This window comes from Brienomyrus brachyistius, chromosome 1 (assembly GCF_023856365.1).
Source record: "Brienomyrus brachyistius isolate T26 chromosome 1, BBRACH_0.4, whole genome shotgun sequence".
Classification (NCBI taxonomy): domain Eukaryota; kingdom Metazoa; phylum Chordata; class Actinopteri; order Osteoglossiformes; family Mormyridae; genus Brienomyrus; species Brienomyrus brachyistius.
The window spans coordinates 29,850,761-29,865,635 of NC_064533.1; the positions used below are offsets into that span (position 1 = coordinate 29,850,761).

Sequence of the window (14,875 nt, forward strand, 5' to 3'; positions counted from 1 at the left end):
TCACACGTCAGGCTAGCAGTGATTGAGGATTTATCTGATGTGCTGTGAAAGAGTTTTTATTCTGCAATGAGAGACGCCAAGTCATCGACTGAAGACATTCATATTACATTAATAACACCTGTGAAAATGTTAATGTCTACTCTTGCTCCACATTCAGAAATGACAAATAATTTGACACATGTGGGTCCATCCTAACCTTGATAAATTTGAGTTATATGTGGATTTGGTTTGTTCTACTGATAGTTCTGTCGCTTTGCTCATCACTTTCTTTCGCTGGTATTTGTGCAAATGGCTTTATCTGGGTAGTGTATCGTCAAAAAGAGTTAATTCCAACAGAATTAATGCAGTGCCACATTGTGATATCAAAGAGAAGGGCAGCCATAGACATTTGATTGTCATCATGATAACTCAAAAATTATTTGTTGGATCTTTTCCAAACTTTGCAGACACATTGTATGGGTTGAGATCTGGACCTCTGGAATGAGGGCTTGTTTTTTAGGGCTGTTGCCCTGGTGATTATAGTTTACATATTTTATTTTTTGCTCTGTCTCTGTGCCAAAGGGCAGTTTTGACACTTGATCCTGATAACATGATAACTCAAAAATATTAGAAAGAAGTAGGAGTGAAGAACTAGATCTGATAAAATTTTGAGACAAATCACCTCAAAGTTGAAGCAATGCCACTTGGTGGCAGCAAAGGGAAAGGTGACTGCAGACATTTTACAGTATGCATGTGATGTCAATAAGTAATTGATGACTCTTATCACTGCTTCAAAAAAGCATTAAATGGATGAAGATCTATAGCTGATTTCATTTTGAGACAAACCAAAACAGAAGCACCAGTGCTAGGTAGTCAAGGAAGGAAATGGCTATAGAAGGCAGATTTTCTTGTAAACATAACATACACAAATAACAGTATCTCATAGATCTTTTTCAAACCCTGCAAACACATTGTGTGGGTGAATATCTGGAAGTGTTCAAATTTTGAGACAAATGCCTCCAAAACAGAAGCAGCGCCACACAGTGGTATCAAAGAAAATGACATCCTCAGACACTTAATCTTCTCAGCATGATAACTCAAAAAGTATTTGTCAAATCCGACCAGTAGCAATCTATTAGCTGGTTGGCAAAATTTATCATGGAGTCAATGTTGGCACATAAAAGAACAGCTATAAGTGTATATCTGGTGAACCTAAAAACACCGAGACAAATCACACATATGTGGGCTTTAAAAAGGTGGGAGAGTGTGTGGGGTAGGCTTAGGCCATACTACGGTAATATTTTCAGTACACCAGTGTATTTTTGTTTGGTGATCTTTATCATGGGGACTTCCCTTACCAAGATTTAAAAATTCTGGAATCGTATTGCTTTTGAAAAGAGCATCAAAATACCTTATAAAAGTATATAATTGCCCCTCAGGGACAAATAAAGTTATTTGAATTTGAATTTAATGTATGTATAGTATGACTACTGTATATGAAAAATTAGATACCGCCCCAGCCTTGCATGGTAGGGCCAGAGATAGTAGAGGTTGGGGGTGTGGGAGGAGTGGAGATTAGATTTGGGGGGAGGTAAGGGGCTGTCTGGGGAATACATTGTTGTCATTCCAACAGCATCTAGTTCTAAAGTAAACTATTTGTCCTTTAGGTTTCTTCATCAAGCTCTGTAATTGGAAGGTCTCATATCTGTGTTTATTTTGGTGGCAATAATGTTTTCAAGCCATTGTTGTTTTTTCAAAAGGATCTCCCTTTTCACTGTCCCACTCCAACAAGGTCTTGTATGTTGACAGCAGGCTATACAGCAGACACTGTAAAAGTACTCTCTTGCGAGACCCTGGGTGAGCTGATGAAGGGATCCTGCAGGTGGTGCTGTTCACTATTTAGGGACACTGACTCATCTGCAGCTGTGTTCAGTCTTGAGCGCCTGAGAGAATGGAAAGACAGAAAGGAAAAAGTAAACACTACAAACTTTTAAATATAAAGTTCTCTCTCTGTATTTACTCATACAACAGAGTTTAATTTATATTGATTTAATTAGCAGACGCTTTTGACCCAAAGCGACTTACAACTGAGAGTCTGAGAACAGGGTCAGCCAGTCAATGGAACAATTTGAGCTAAGGGCCTTGTTCAAGGGCCAAATGATAGAATCACGCTAGTCACAGGATTTGAATCCCGCATTCGAATCACAGGATCAGAGACCGAATGTACAGAGCCACACAGCAGCCACATCAATGCACATTACAGACCACTCACCTAACTGCATATCTGTGCAAGAAACCATGAGAACATGCAAACTCCACGCGTACAGAGTGTAGAATTTGAGTGATTTCATTATTGAGCCTCTAGAACAAGGTCCAGTTGCTTCTGCGAATGTCTGAATGTCTTCGCCGTTGTTACTTTGAGTAAAAGCATCTGATATCATGAAACTGTATACCAGACGTTAATGACAAAGTTATGGACTGATAGATGGTCCAGAATATCATCTGATTGTGGAACTTGCCCATTTTGGTGTAAATTAATTTTGTTCTCTGACGCTGTCAAACATTCCTTGGTATATGGTACCTTGCTCAAGGGTACAACAGCACGTCCGCTATGTATAAGTGGTCCACTGGTCCATTGTGTATAAGTGTGCATGAAGGCAATTTACAGATTGTGTGAATCATTTGCTGGCAATATTAATTTTGTGAAGGTATGCAGAGTCATAATCGCGTGTGTTTGTTAATGTGTGCTGTATGACTGAGTATTAGGGTAGTGCATGTAAGTGTATGTTTGTGTGATTTGTGATTATTTGTGTATGTGACAGTACCGGCTGGTTTGAAGTCCCTTCTGCAGGTGGCTGAATTCCTGAACTTTGGGCACACTGAATCTCTTTTTCTTCCTCAGGCAAAAGCTTTGTGACGAAGAGGAAGGAGAATATGAAGAGATCTGGGGCCCCATCACCGGGGAGCACGTCTGATGGCTCTGCTCATCCGCAAACTCATGGTTCTGGAGTTCAGATGCAAAGAAGAGAAAGATTACTGCCTAGTACGAAATTTAGCAAATGTACTAATGTTTTCCCTGGAAGATGCGGTATGGGTGTTTGGCCTGAAGTTGTGGCCAAATTGATTCACATCATATTTTCTGATAAATTTTGAATTATTTAATTCAAATTATTGTTAATTATTGTTTTGCTGTTTGAAAATCACAATAAAAAAGTAGAAAAAAAACTATGGAAGTACCAGTTTTAATAGCGCTAGTACTAGTAAACAGCTGTAATTTGCACTGTCAGTTTTCTTTTACGCTAACAATTTTCCTTGCAAATCAACTAAACGTCTCTAATTAGTTAATGTAATTTCTTTAGGAGAGGTTACGACAGGCTTTTAATGGAAATTAGGTTTAGAACTCATCACTGGCCTCTCCAGAACAGTCCATTGTATTTTAATTATTCCTGCATTTGTTCAGATGTATTTTTGGGATCACTGTACAGTTAATTGTTCTCTCTGTGGAGCTCTCACCGTGGTCCTCTCCAGGCAGTACAGCAGGTGGTGCTGTTCAGTCTGAAAACGTGCCTGTCCAGCGTCCCTAGATACCTTGACAATTGAAAGTGTCAGTCAGGGCTCCAAATAAAAGGGTGTAACAATCAGTACATGAGATAGCATGCAGTAACATTTGTTACGTTTGTTACTTTAGCTAAGACTTAAAAACTGAAACTGAAGCACCTGGTCAACAGTGTTTGAGGTTTTACACCTATATACTGTATGCGCAGCCTGGTGGCCAATCTTCCCTGATATCTCATTTTATCAGTAAGTGCTGAGTGTGAAGGTTGAATTATCAAAGCAATAGCAGAGTTGTACATACAATATTGCAATGCACACAACAAAATGGAAGACAGAGTTCAAAAGAGGACATATTGTTGGTGAGTGTCTTGCTGTGAGTGTCCTGTGACTAGAACAGCAATTCTTTATGGTGTATCGAGAGCCATGGTATCCACGGCAATGTCAGCATACCACCATGAAGGATGGACCACACCCATTTGGACGCAAGAGGAAACTGACTGAAAGGGATGTCCAGTTATACTAACCCAGATTGTATCCAAAAAACATAAAACCACAGCTGCCCAACTTACTGCAGAATTAAATGCGCACATTGACTCTCCTGTTTTCACCAAAACTGTTTGTTCCGAGCTCCACAGAGTCAATATGCATGTTCTGGCTGCTATAGCCAAACCTTTGGTCACTTGTGCCAATGCTAAACATCAATGGTTTCAGTGGTGCCAGCAGTGTAACTCTTGTGCTCTGGAAATTAAGAAACGTGTATTGTTCTCAGAAGAGTCCACCTTCGCTGTCTTTCCTACATCCAGGAGAGTTACGGTGTGGAGAAGCCCCAAAGAGGCTTACCACCTAGACTGTTGTGTACCCAGAATGTATCCCAGACGTGGATCAGTGATGGTTTGGGCTGCAAAATCATGGCATTCCCTAGGCCCACTACTTGTTCTAGATGTGCACGTCACTGCCAAGCCACTTCCAAATGATTCTGGAGGACCATGTTCACCCAATGGTTCAACCACCGTAACCTGAACGTGGTGCTATGTGTCTGCATGATAATGCACCAATACACACAGCAAGATACAAAGTGCTTTAGTGACAGAGTGCTTTGATGAACATGAAAGTGAAGTTGAATCTCCCACAGCCTGCACAGTCACCCGAGATGAATATTATTGAGCCACTTTGGGGTGTTATGAAGGAGTGAGTCAGGAAACATTTTCCTCCAACAGCATAATGTTGCGACCTGGCCACCGTTCCTCAAGAGGAATGGCTCAAAATCTCTCTAGCCGCTGTGCAGGACTTGTATCTGTCATTCCCAAAACAAACTGATGCTGTATTGAGCACAAAAGGAGGATCTACACCATACTAATAAATTATTGTGGTCTAAAACCAGATGTTTCAGTTTCATTGTGCAACCCCTGTAACAATGATAAATCATCACTGCCTAAACTCAGTCTGTGACAGGTTCATCTAGGCTTCTCCAGCAACAGTGCCTATAAGAAGTACCTGATAACAGCTTTTTTCTCTGTTTAGTATATACGAGTAAGTATGTTACCCTGAGAGGAGGCTCGGAGACATACTTTACTTAGCTTTAGAGACGTTTCAGAGAGTGTTAGCTGATATGATGGTTGTGGTATCTACGGGGTCTCAATACCATGGGTCAGGCACAGACATATGGTCAGCTACTCACCTTTCCTTGAGTCTACGATACAGTCTGATGGTCATTCATACAAAGAATGTTTGGCTGCACGCTTAACAAGACATAATGACTAAAGCGGAAATGGATACAGTGAAGCAAGGCCATCTGAGGACAAAGATATTGACAAGAACCTCACCCAAAGCACAAGCTGTCAGATAATAAGAGTCATGTTCAGTGCTGACTGACCATAAATGGTAAGAGGTGAGAATGAGCACTGGAGCAAATGCCAAGCAAATTAGAAATCATGCAGTTTGCCAACCCTACAATGCAATAGGAAAGTAAGGACATGCATCAGCTGACCCTGTGATGCTTAGTTACCTCTTCCTTGGAGCCCCTCAAGAGCCCACTGTACTTGTACTGCAAATAGCTGCTAGCACCACTCTTCCTGGCAAGTCGAGCCATAGCCAGCCTGTTTTTCTGTGTGAAAAAAGCACATTTTTTTAGCATCTCATCTCCAGCCCACAGCCAGGGTTTATCCCAGAGACAGGAAATATTTCCCCAGCATAAACAGAATAGGTGGTGATCTATCTTTGAGTATGTCAGGATTCATAGGCACTGTACAGACCTCCTTCGTATACTGTGAATGGAATCAGGTGTACAACTTCAACCATATAATATTTCTTTGTAGCAGTAATAAGATTCATCAAATACCTTTTCATCACGTTCACAAGATAAAATGTTGACAGCAGTAACCCTTCCCTTTGCTGCCACTAAGCGGCATGCTTTATTTTGGGGACAATTTATCTTAAAACTTTGATCAGTTCCAGTTGTTCATCAATACTTCTCTTGGAAAATAATCTACTAAATACTTTTTGAGTTATTGCACTAATAGGATCATGTTTTTTAAACTGCCCTTTTCTTTGCTCTCACTATTCCATGCTGGTACATTTTGGGGTGTTCTGTCTCAAAATCTAATTAGCACCGATTCATCATCCAGACAATGTGTCTGCAGTGGTGACAATTACAGACTGCTTTCAAAACATATGCATTTCTCATCCAGGGAATAAACACTAGTGACCCAGTTCCACTGGCTGCCATACATGCCCATGCTATAACACTGCCTCTGCCACATTTAACAGATGATGTGGTATGCTTCTGATCATGATCCATTCTTTCCTTCTCCATACTTCCCGCTTCTTCTCATTATTCTGGTACAGGTTGACCTTAGTTATATCTGTCCAAAGAATATTGCGCCAAAACTGGACATGCTTTTTTAGATGTTTTCTGGCAAAACAATTTTTTAGATGACTATATTTCAGGCTTATCAGTGATTTGCACCTTGTGGTAAACCCTCTACAGTATATTTACTTTTATGAAATCTCTTCATTGTAGACAATAATATGTCAACCTTCTGAGCAGTATTCTTGACTTGGCTATATGTTCTGAAGGGGTTTTCCTTGATCAAGGAATGAATTATTTGATCATCTACCACAGCTGTCTTCCATGGTCATACAGGCCTTCCCTGACCTCACCAGTATTTGTATTTAAGAACGAGAATATACCAAATAGTTGATTGGTAACTTCTAATGTTTCTGCTCTCTCTCTGATGGGTTCGTTTATATTTCTCAGCCCAAAGATTCCCTGCTTTACATGCACTGAAACCTTATATCAAGAGTTCACAGTAACAGTTTCCAAATGTAAATTCCACACCTGGAATCAACTCCAGTCCTTTTCCTGCTTAATTGTTAATGACGTAACAGCTTCTCAGTCAATTGTCCAATTACTTTCGGTCCCTTTCTACATATAGAAAGTTTTGTAATTCATGAACTGTTAAATTGCACTTTATAGTCTGTACTTCAAGCCCACATTCAATATATATATATTCACATAATTTTTCGAGAAAAGGGAAAAATAACAATAACTTTATCGATATCCAAATATTTAAGGACAAAATTGTATATTATGCATTGTATGAGGGGTGGCATGGTGGTGCAGTGGTTAGCACTGTTGCCTCACACCTCTGGGACCTGGGTTCGAGTCTCCGCCTGGGTTACATGTGTGCGGAGTTTGCATGTTCTCCCCATGTCGTCGTGGGGTTTCCTCTGGGTACTCCGGTTTCCCCCCATGGTCCAAAAACATGCTGAGGCTAATTGGAGTTACTAAATTGCCTGTAGGAGTGTATGCGAGAGTGAATGGTGTGTGAGTGTGCCCTGCGATGGGCTAGCCCCCCATCCTGGGTTGTTCCCTGCCTCGTGCCCATTGCTTCCGGGATGGGCTCCGGACCCCCTGCAACCCAATAGGATAAGCGGTTTGGAAAATGGATGGATGGATGGATGGATGCATTGTATGACTAAAAATTCATAGAGAAACGCAAGTCACATGAAGATAAAAGTATCAGCATACTACCATATCACATCGCATGAAATTAGACAGGTGATGATTACCCAGTGAGATTAATGAAGTACCACCATTCAATTCTATTATGGTAACAAACTTTTAGTAAAAGTCTTCTAAAAAACAAACTAAAAGCTTTTTATATTTTATTATTTTTAAGAAATAAAAATTTTGCATGCAACATTGCATGATATTTTGTTTTCATATATAATTGTGCACGTACATATATGAATGTAAAAGACTGGATATGTGTCTGCATGTGCTTCTATACTGGTGGGACAGTTTGAATGCAAGATGTACCTTTTGTGCTTGCCGCTTTTCTGAACGCTGGCTTTGCTGGTAGATGCGGATGAAATTGGAGACAATGACAGGCACAGGCAGAGCAATGACCAGCACCCCACACAGCGAACAGATCGACCCAAAAACTTTTCCCATGATGGTCTTTGGGACCATGTCACCATACCTGTGAGGGAGGAACAGATCATTGTGTTTGACAAAGAAAAAAAGAGGCTTTTCATTTGGATCACATCAGGCTGTGCAGGAATAAGCCTGTGAGGCAAATGAAAACAGAAGACATGGAGAATGCCAAGTGATGCGATTCCTAGTTGGCCCACCAGTGATCATGGACAATGGATTGAAACTCCATGATTACTGATAACTTACAAGATCCTATAAATGGAAAATGTCTTCAATGACTCATTGATCTTGGTATTTCCAAGTGCATTGTAGTAAGGCTACGCATGATTATCCCAGACACAGGAGGGGGGAACAATGATCTTCCTGATCATTGCGTTTCTTCATCTTAAACTGTCACTAATGCTGACAGTAATGCTGTGGTTCTGCGTTAGCTGTGCTCAGATAACATTTGTCTGGGTTTCGTTTATAATTTTTCAGCGTGCAATTAACTAACCAGATATAACTGAAAACAGATTTATATTAAATATATGATGTTTATATTTCATACACTGTTACGGACACAGGGTATGGTGCAGGCGGAGAAAAGAGGGTGATGACCCACTTACCGTTCAGAAATAAACAACGGTTTATTAAAGAAACTGGACATTGTCATGACCTGCTCGTATGACCCTCCTGTGTGCCACGGCCCCTCATTAACCTCGTGTGAATCCCTCATTCTTCCCAGCTGTTTCATGTTATTTCCGGCTTGGTCTGTGAATATCAGTCCACGTCTTCGTCCGTTCCCCAGATTGGTCATTAATGTGCATTTACGTTTGCTCCATGTGATCCCCTGTCTACCAGAAAGTATTTTGAACTCCTTGCCTGCCCGACTGCTGATTCCCCGCTTGCTGCTCGCATGCATGACCCCACTCATAACAGACACAGGTTAAAACTACAAAATAAAAGGACCACAAGGGGTCAGGAAACAAGCAGGGAAAAAAAAAACACTGAATTAACTAAAACCAAGAAGCGAAGCGCAACAAAGAAGCTAAGCAAAACCACAGGGAATCAAACTGGGCAGGATTACAGAGGAACAAGCGCACCGTAACATTCATAATGGCAGACAGAGGAGTAGGACAAAGGCAGGCACCTAAATACACAAGGAATGAAGACCAACAAAAGACAATTAACCTATGAGCAGTAGATACTATCAGTACAGGCAAAACAAGCCACAGGTGGAGAAATTTAACTAACAAGCACAGAAACTATGGAAATGTAACAAATACCAAAACTAGGAAACATTATAAACTGGGAAATAAACACTAGGAATTTTGGCATACAACTGAGGGCTTACACTAGAAGGGACTAGGAACAGAATTAAACTGGACACAAATGGGACAAACAAAACACTAGAAACCCAATAAACAAAACAAGGGAGGCTGGCCTCGAACCCATGACTGCAGGGTTATAGCTTTGGAATTTGTCTGAAACTCTATCTTTCTTCAAAACAAGTGACCTTGACTAAGCAGGTTTAAAGCTCATCCTTGCCCACATGATGAGTCTCTCCAGCCCTTGGAGTATCCATCTGCTCCTCGGTACAGAGGATGTAGTAACTGTGAGGCTCTGATAGGGGGCTTGCGCATGCCGGACTTGCTTTATGGAGAGCAGCATGATAAACTTTTTTGCAATGCACAATAGCACATGCTCTACGTATATGGTCTTGGACTGAATTTCATGAGCGGCAAACAAAACAAAGTGCACCCCTACCTCCCAGCTCTTCCCGGTATTTATGCAACACCTACACAAGATTGCTTTCAAGGTTTGGTGCTAACAGTGAAGTGCCCTTTGAAAGGTGCCCTTTCAGGGTGGTACGGTCTGGACAAAAAACAATGCCCGCCTCGGGTGACAGAGGTCCTGGGTCCAAATCCTGGATGGGCCTCCACTATGTTACGTCCCCAGTAGTATAGAGGCAGGTGGGGTGTATGAACCAAAAAAATCATAAAGGTAGGTAGCCCACATTCACATAAGGTTCAACACTTATTAAATTGAATACTGCAGAGAGTATCATTAATAAAATCTGCAGACCAATTAGCCAAAAATAACCTACTCCAAATGTTGAGCAGTGTGGAAGCAAACTCTCATGAGTACTAGCACACCGAAACCCACAAACAATACTAAGAAACGAGGCTTTGCTTGCTAAATTTTGTTTCCTATTACATATTATAAATGTTTCAGCAGGCCTTATGTATAACTTATGCTAAAAAAATATTTATGATCTCAGCACAGCTGACTACTGCCATCCTTGCAATGTCACAACTGCATGTGGATGACATACCAATAGCCCTAATATAATAAAAACATTGCATAACATTCAGACCTAATGTATATAAAATTTCAAACCCCACAGCTCAGAAAGTGTGAGGGAACAGAGCTACCCACTGAGCCAACCAGGAAAGGTATCACTTAGGCTAACCATAGGAAGATCCCAAATTGCATTACTACCGTAGAAGAAAAATATGTTCTTTTTGGAAGAAGGGCTCAGATTGGCTACCAATAAGTAGGACTCATTTAACTCGTAATAATTCAATCGATTGCACTTATTACTGGGGCTCATACTGCTTTTTCAGTTTTAAGGAAAAATATGTACCCTATCGTTATATAAACAAAATCATTGAGGTAAATATTAATAGTATGAAACACACACATAAGCACCAGAATAATTCACCTACCCGAGCGTGGTCATTGTGACAATAGTATACCAGAAGGATGCTGGGATGCTGGTGAACTTGCTCTTTTTCACACTTTTCTCTGCGTAGAATATCACCGTTGCAAAAATAATGATAGCCATCGTCAAAGAAAAGAACAGAAATCCCAGCTCAGAGAAACAGCTCTTCAAAGTGTTGCCCAGGATACGCAGGCCTGCAGAATGACGGGAGAACTTGAAAATGCGAAACACTCGGAACACCCTCAAAGTGACGAAGGCTCCGCTCACCTCGCCTTTGTCAGTCATGAAGAGTCCTATGTAATATGGCATGATCGCAACCACGTCTATAATACTCATCACACTTTTAACAAACTTGAATCGGTTTGGGGCAGCAATCAGACGCAACAGGTATTCGATTGTGAAAATCATCACACAGGCAGTATCTAAGCAGAAGAACTGCAGCTGGTAGCGCTTCCCGCAGGAGACTGTCGTCTTCGCTGAGGTCTCACATGGTATCGTTTCTAACACGTTGGCCATGACGGAGACTGCGATGAAAAACCCAGTGACATAATAAATGGCCAGAGCGAGAGTGCTCGTCTGCGGATTCTCAAAAGTTCTCCACATGGACTGTTTCAAGGTCATAGCAGCAAGAACACGATTCTCGTGATTCTCTTTTCTCTGCGTGTCCTCCGCATCCTGTATCCGTTCCAGGTTCTCACATTTATGGTCCTTGTAATCTTCATAGCAACAGTCTCCCATGTTCTCCGGCATGATCCCGAAGAAGGCCAGCTCTTCGTCGTACGCCGAAACGCACTCGTGCCGCGGGTAGTGCAATGTGCCAGTGCGATAAAAGTTTAGGATGTGTCTGAAGAGCTCAGGGTCTCGATCGAAGAAGTACTCGTTAGTTTCTTCGTGGAAAAAAAAATCGCGTTCAGTGCAGCCAAGTAAAGTATTCGGGAACCGCTCTAAAGTGTTACGCCAAGTCTGGAACCTTCTTCCACTAATATTGAGAATAATGAACCCATCAGGTGCTTTCCGGTGCACTGGCAGAGATGGCATAGGAGACCTCGCCACCGGCATCCACCCTATAGCTGCCGCTTGGGCAAAGGGAAGCCATGTCGCATTTTCTGTTGCCATGCCAAACTTCTTTTGCAATGGCCAGGATTTGTTCGGCTATCAGGGGACCACGGTAGTATGGGGAGAAGATATCTGGGAAAAAAAACAAAATAAAATCTATTTATATAGCCTATATATGAGTGTGTGTCTGTTTTTTATTTATATATATATATATATATATATATATAAATAATCTGTCATATATGAATCCTGGTTTAACCATGGTTACGCAGAAGGTTACGCTGCAGCAGGTTGCTTTCAGGTTCATCATTTCTAAGACAGCAGTACAGTAGAATAAGGTGAAGCAGGAGACACTGGGAACGACCAGAAACCAGCCAGGTAAAGGGTGGAAGTAACTATATAATGCCAGAGATGACCGTTAACGTACCTGACAGATTCTCATGAATCAGGGGATGGGATACATTAAGTGTGTGATGTGCAAAAGAACATAAGAAATTTACAAATGAGAGGAGGCCACTCGGCCCATCAAGCTTGTTTGGGGAGAACTTAACTAATAGCTCAGAGTTGTTAAAATCTTATCTAGCTCTGATTTAAAGGAACCCAGGGTTTTAGCTTGCACTACACAAGCAGGAAGACTATTCCATACTCTAACTACACACTGTGTGAAGAAGTGCTTCCTCAAATTCATTATAAAAATGTTCTCCCGCTAATTTCCACTTATGGCCACGAGTTCTAGTATTTAAACTAATACTGAAATAGCCATTTGGCTGAACAGCATCCAGACCTGTTAGAATCTTATATACCTGGATCATGCCCCCCCCCCCCCCCTTAGTCTCCTTTGCTTGAGGCTAAACAGATTCAGTTCAGATAACCTCACTTCGCAAGACATTCCTCTAAGACCAGGAATTATTCTCGTCGCCCTACGTTTCACCCTTTCCAAGACTGCAATGTCCTTCTTAAGGTATGGTGACCAAACCTGCACACAATATTCTAGGTGGGGTCTTACCAAAGAAATATATAATCGTAGCATCACTTCCCTCCACACAACTAGAGATGTAATCCAACATCCTATTAGCCTTTTTAATTGCTTCCCCACACTGATGAGAGTGGGACATGGAAGCATCAACATACACACGGAGGACTTTCTCAGAATCAGCTACTTTTATTTTATTTCCATAAAATATATGTACTTTATATTTCTGCTCCCTGCATGGATTACCTAATATTTTATCTATGTTAAATTTCATCTGCCAGGTATCAGCCCAATCGCTAATTAAATCCAGATTCCGGTGCGCTGGCGGAGCCGGCATAGGAGACCTCGCCACCGGCATCCACCCAAAATGAACTGATACGAACTGTCCTATCAGGCCCCTAGAAGCAGGACTGAAGTCCCATTAAGCAAGAAGAAACCCTTCATCAATGACAAACAGAGAAGTTGCAGTTTGCAAAATTTATATATATTATTCACAGATGCACACCCATAAACTGAGAAATGAGTGAAACGAAAAATCGTGCTGTGGTCTCTTAATTTTTTCCGCGGCTGTATATATGAATCCAGGCCCGAAGCCAGAAATTATTTTCGAGAAAGATACGACAAATTTCAAGGGGGTTCAAACTCTATTTTACTACCTGGATACATATGTGGCTGGTAGGGAGCAAACAAACATTTCCAACTCGAAAAATATAGGGGTCTGCACCCCTACTATTTCAAGCATAATAATATTTTAGGTTACATAACATTAAGCTTTGTGATTTGTATCAAATGTACAAGGAGAAAATATCGGTCTCATGAGTCAGTTTTGTATAACAATAATAAAGCAGAACTGAGACATTTTAAACAATCCAAATAACATTAACGAATCAAATAGATTTCCCCAAACCGTAACGCAACTTACCTATTTTATAAGAATAGCGTCTTTCACGCCGGTTTAATTATTTTTTTTTGTATTCAACACAATCGAAAAAAGAACTTCGTAAACAAACCAACAACATGCTTAAAACGAACACGTAGCAAGAACTACCAGATGAATTCCCCGTCGTTGTACTTCACGCAGAGTAACTTTCAGTCAGTGCATTTTGCGGGGCTGCCAGTAGTGCTGACAAAATCAAGATACTTGATAGGAAAAGTGAACACAAAGTTGATACTTTCACTTCTTATAACTACAGCAGAGCCGCGTAAAGACCCCAATGTCTTTCACCTGGAAAAGAGGCGTGTCGCCCGCTGTTCCCTCTAATCATATCTTGGATGCAAATAAGCAATGTTTCCCATAGATACTAATACTGCTACTGAATAGAAAAATTGTTTCGAGAACAATCTAGACGCACTATTTGTTAAGCACATTTTTAAGCAGATATACCGACACTTACACTAATACACATTTAATCCAACATTAAGGACATATACTGTGCTGACCACATTGTGTGCGGATATTAGCTCTGTCAGCTTTGTGATCCTGCATATGGAAAATGGATGGATGGATGAGCAATGTAATCGCTTCTTGATATTGTAGGGATACCGTTTCCGCCTAAAATGAGCAGCCTATATACGTGTGTTTGATTTGGTTCATTTTCGCTGATACACACAGTCTGACTAAGTCTGAAATTGAGAGTGAGCATGAATCATGAAAATAACAAAGAGCCACCGAGAAATATTGCTGAAGACCCCCTGGATGCTCTGCAAAATGCTTGTCCTCACATGCTGCAGACTCCAACACACACACACACAAACACACACACACACAGTTGGTCTTTCTGTCTAAATGGGGACTGTCCATTCATTTCTATTGTGAAAAAACCCCAATCCCAATCACGACACCCATAACCCCTACCGAGCCCTAACCTTAACCATAAGCAACCAACCAAAATACAAGACTTTTGACACTTTTACTTTTTTGACTGCATTCACAGATTTTTATAAAATTGAGGTTATCCAAATGGGGACCTGAAGAAGTGTCCCCAAAAATAAGGAAGATTCAGGTTTTACCGCACTTTGGGGAAATTTTGGTCCCCAAATGTGATCTATGCAAACCCACACACACACACACACACACACGGGCACTTTTGAGTTGTCAGTTCTACTGGATGTTTTAGCCCTGCATATGGGAACCCAGGTGCCCAGAGAAAAGCCATGTGAGGACATGCAG

At 41.1% G+C, this 14,875-nt stretch overlaps 1 protein-coding gene across 1 annotated transcript; it reads right to left on the reverse strand.

Moving 5' to 3' along the window:
- Positions 1-22: 22 nt before the first annotated feature.
- LOC125749094 (potassium voltage-gated channel subfamily D member 2-like) lies at positions 23-13,977 on the reverse strand. Its single transcript, XM_049025988.1, has 7 exons — positions 13,628-13,977; positions 10,681-11,864; positions 7,856-8,018; positions 5,540-5,638; positions 3,493-3,567; positions 2,805-2,983; positions 23-1,922 (listed from the first exon to the last, which is right to left on the reverse strand). Exons 2-7 carry the CDS (start codon positions 11,790-11,792, stop codon positions 1,793-1,795), a joined length of 1,758 nt encoding a protein of 585 aa, XP_048881945.1. The 5' UTR covers positions 11,793-11,864; positions 13,628-13,977; the 3' UTR covers positions 23-1,792.
- Between the last annotated feature and the right edge of the window lie 898 nt (positions 13,978-14,875).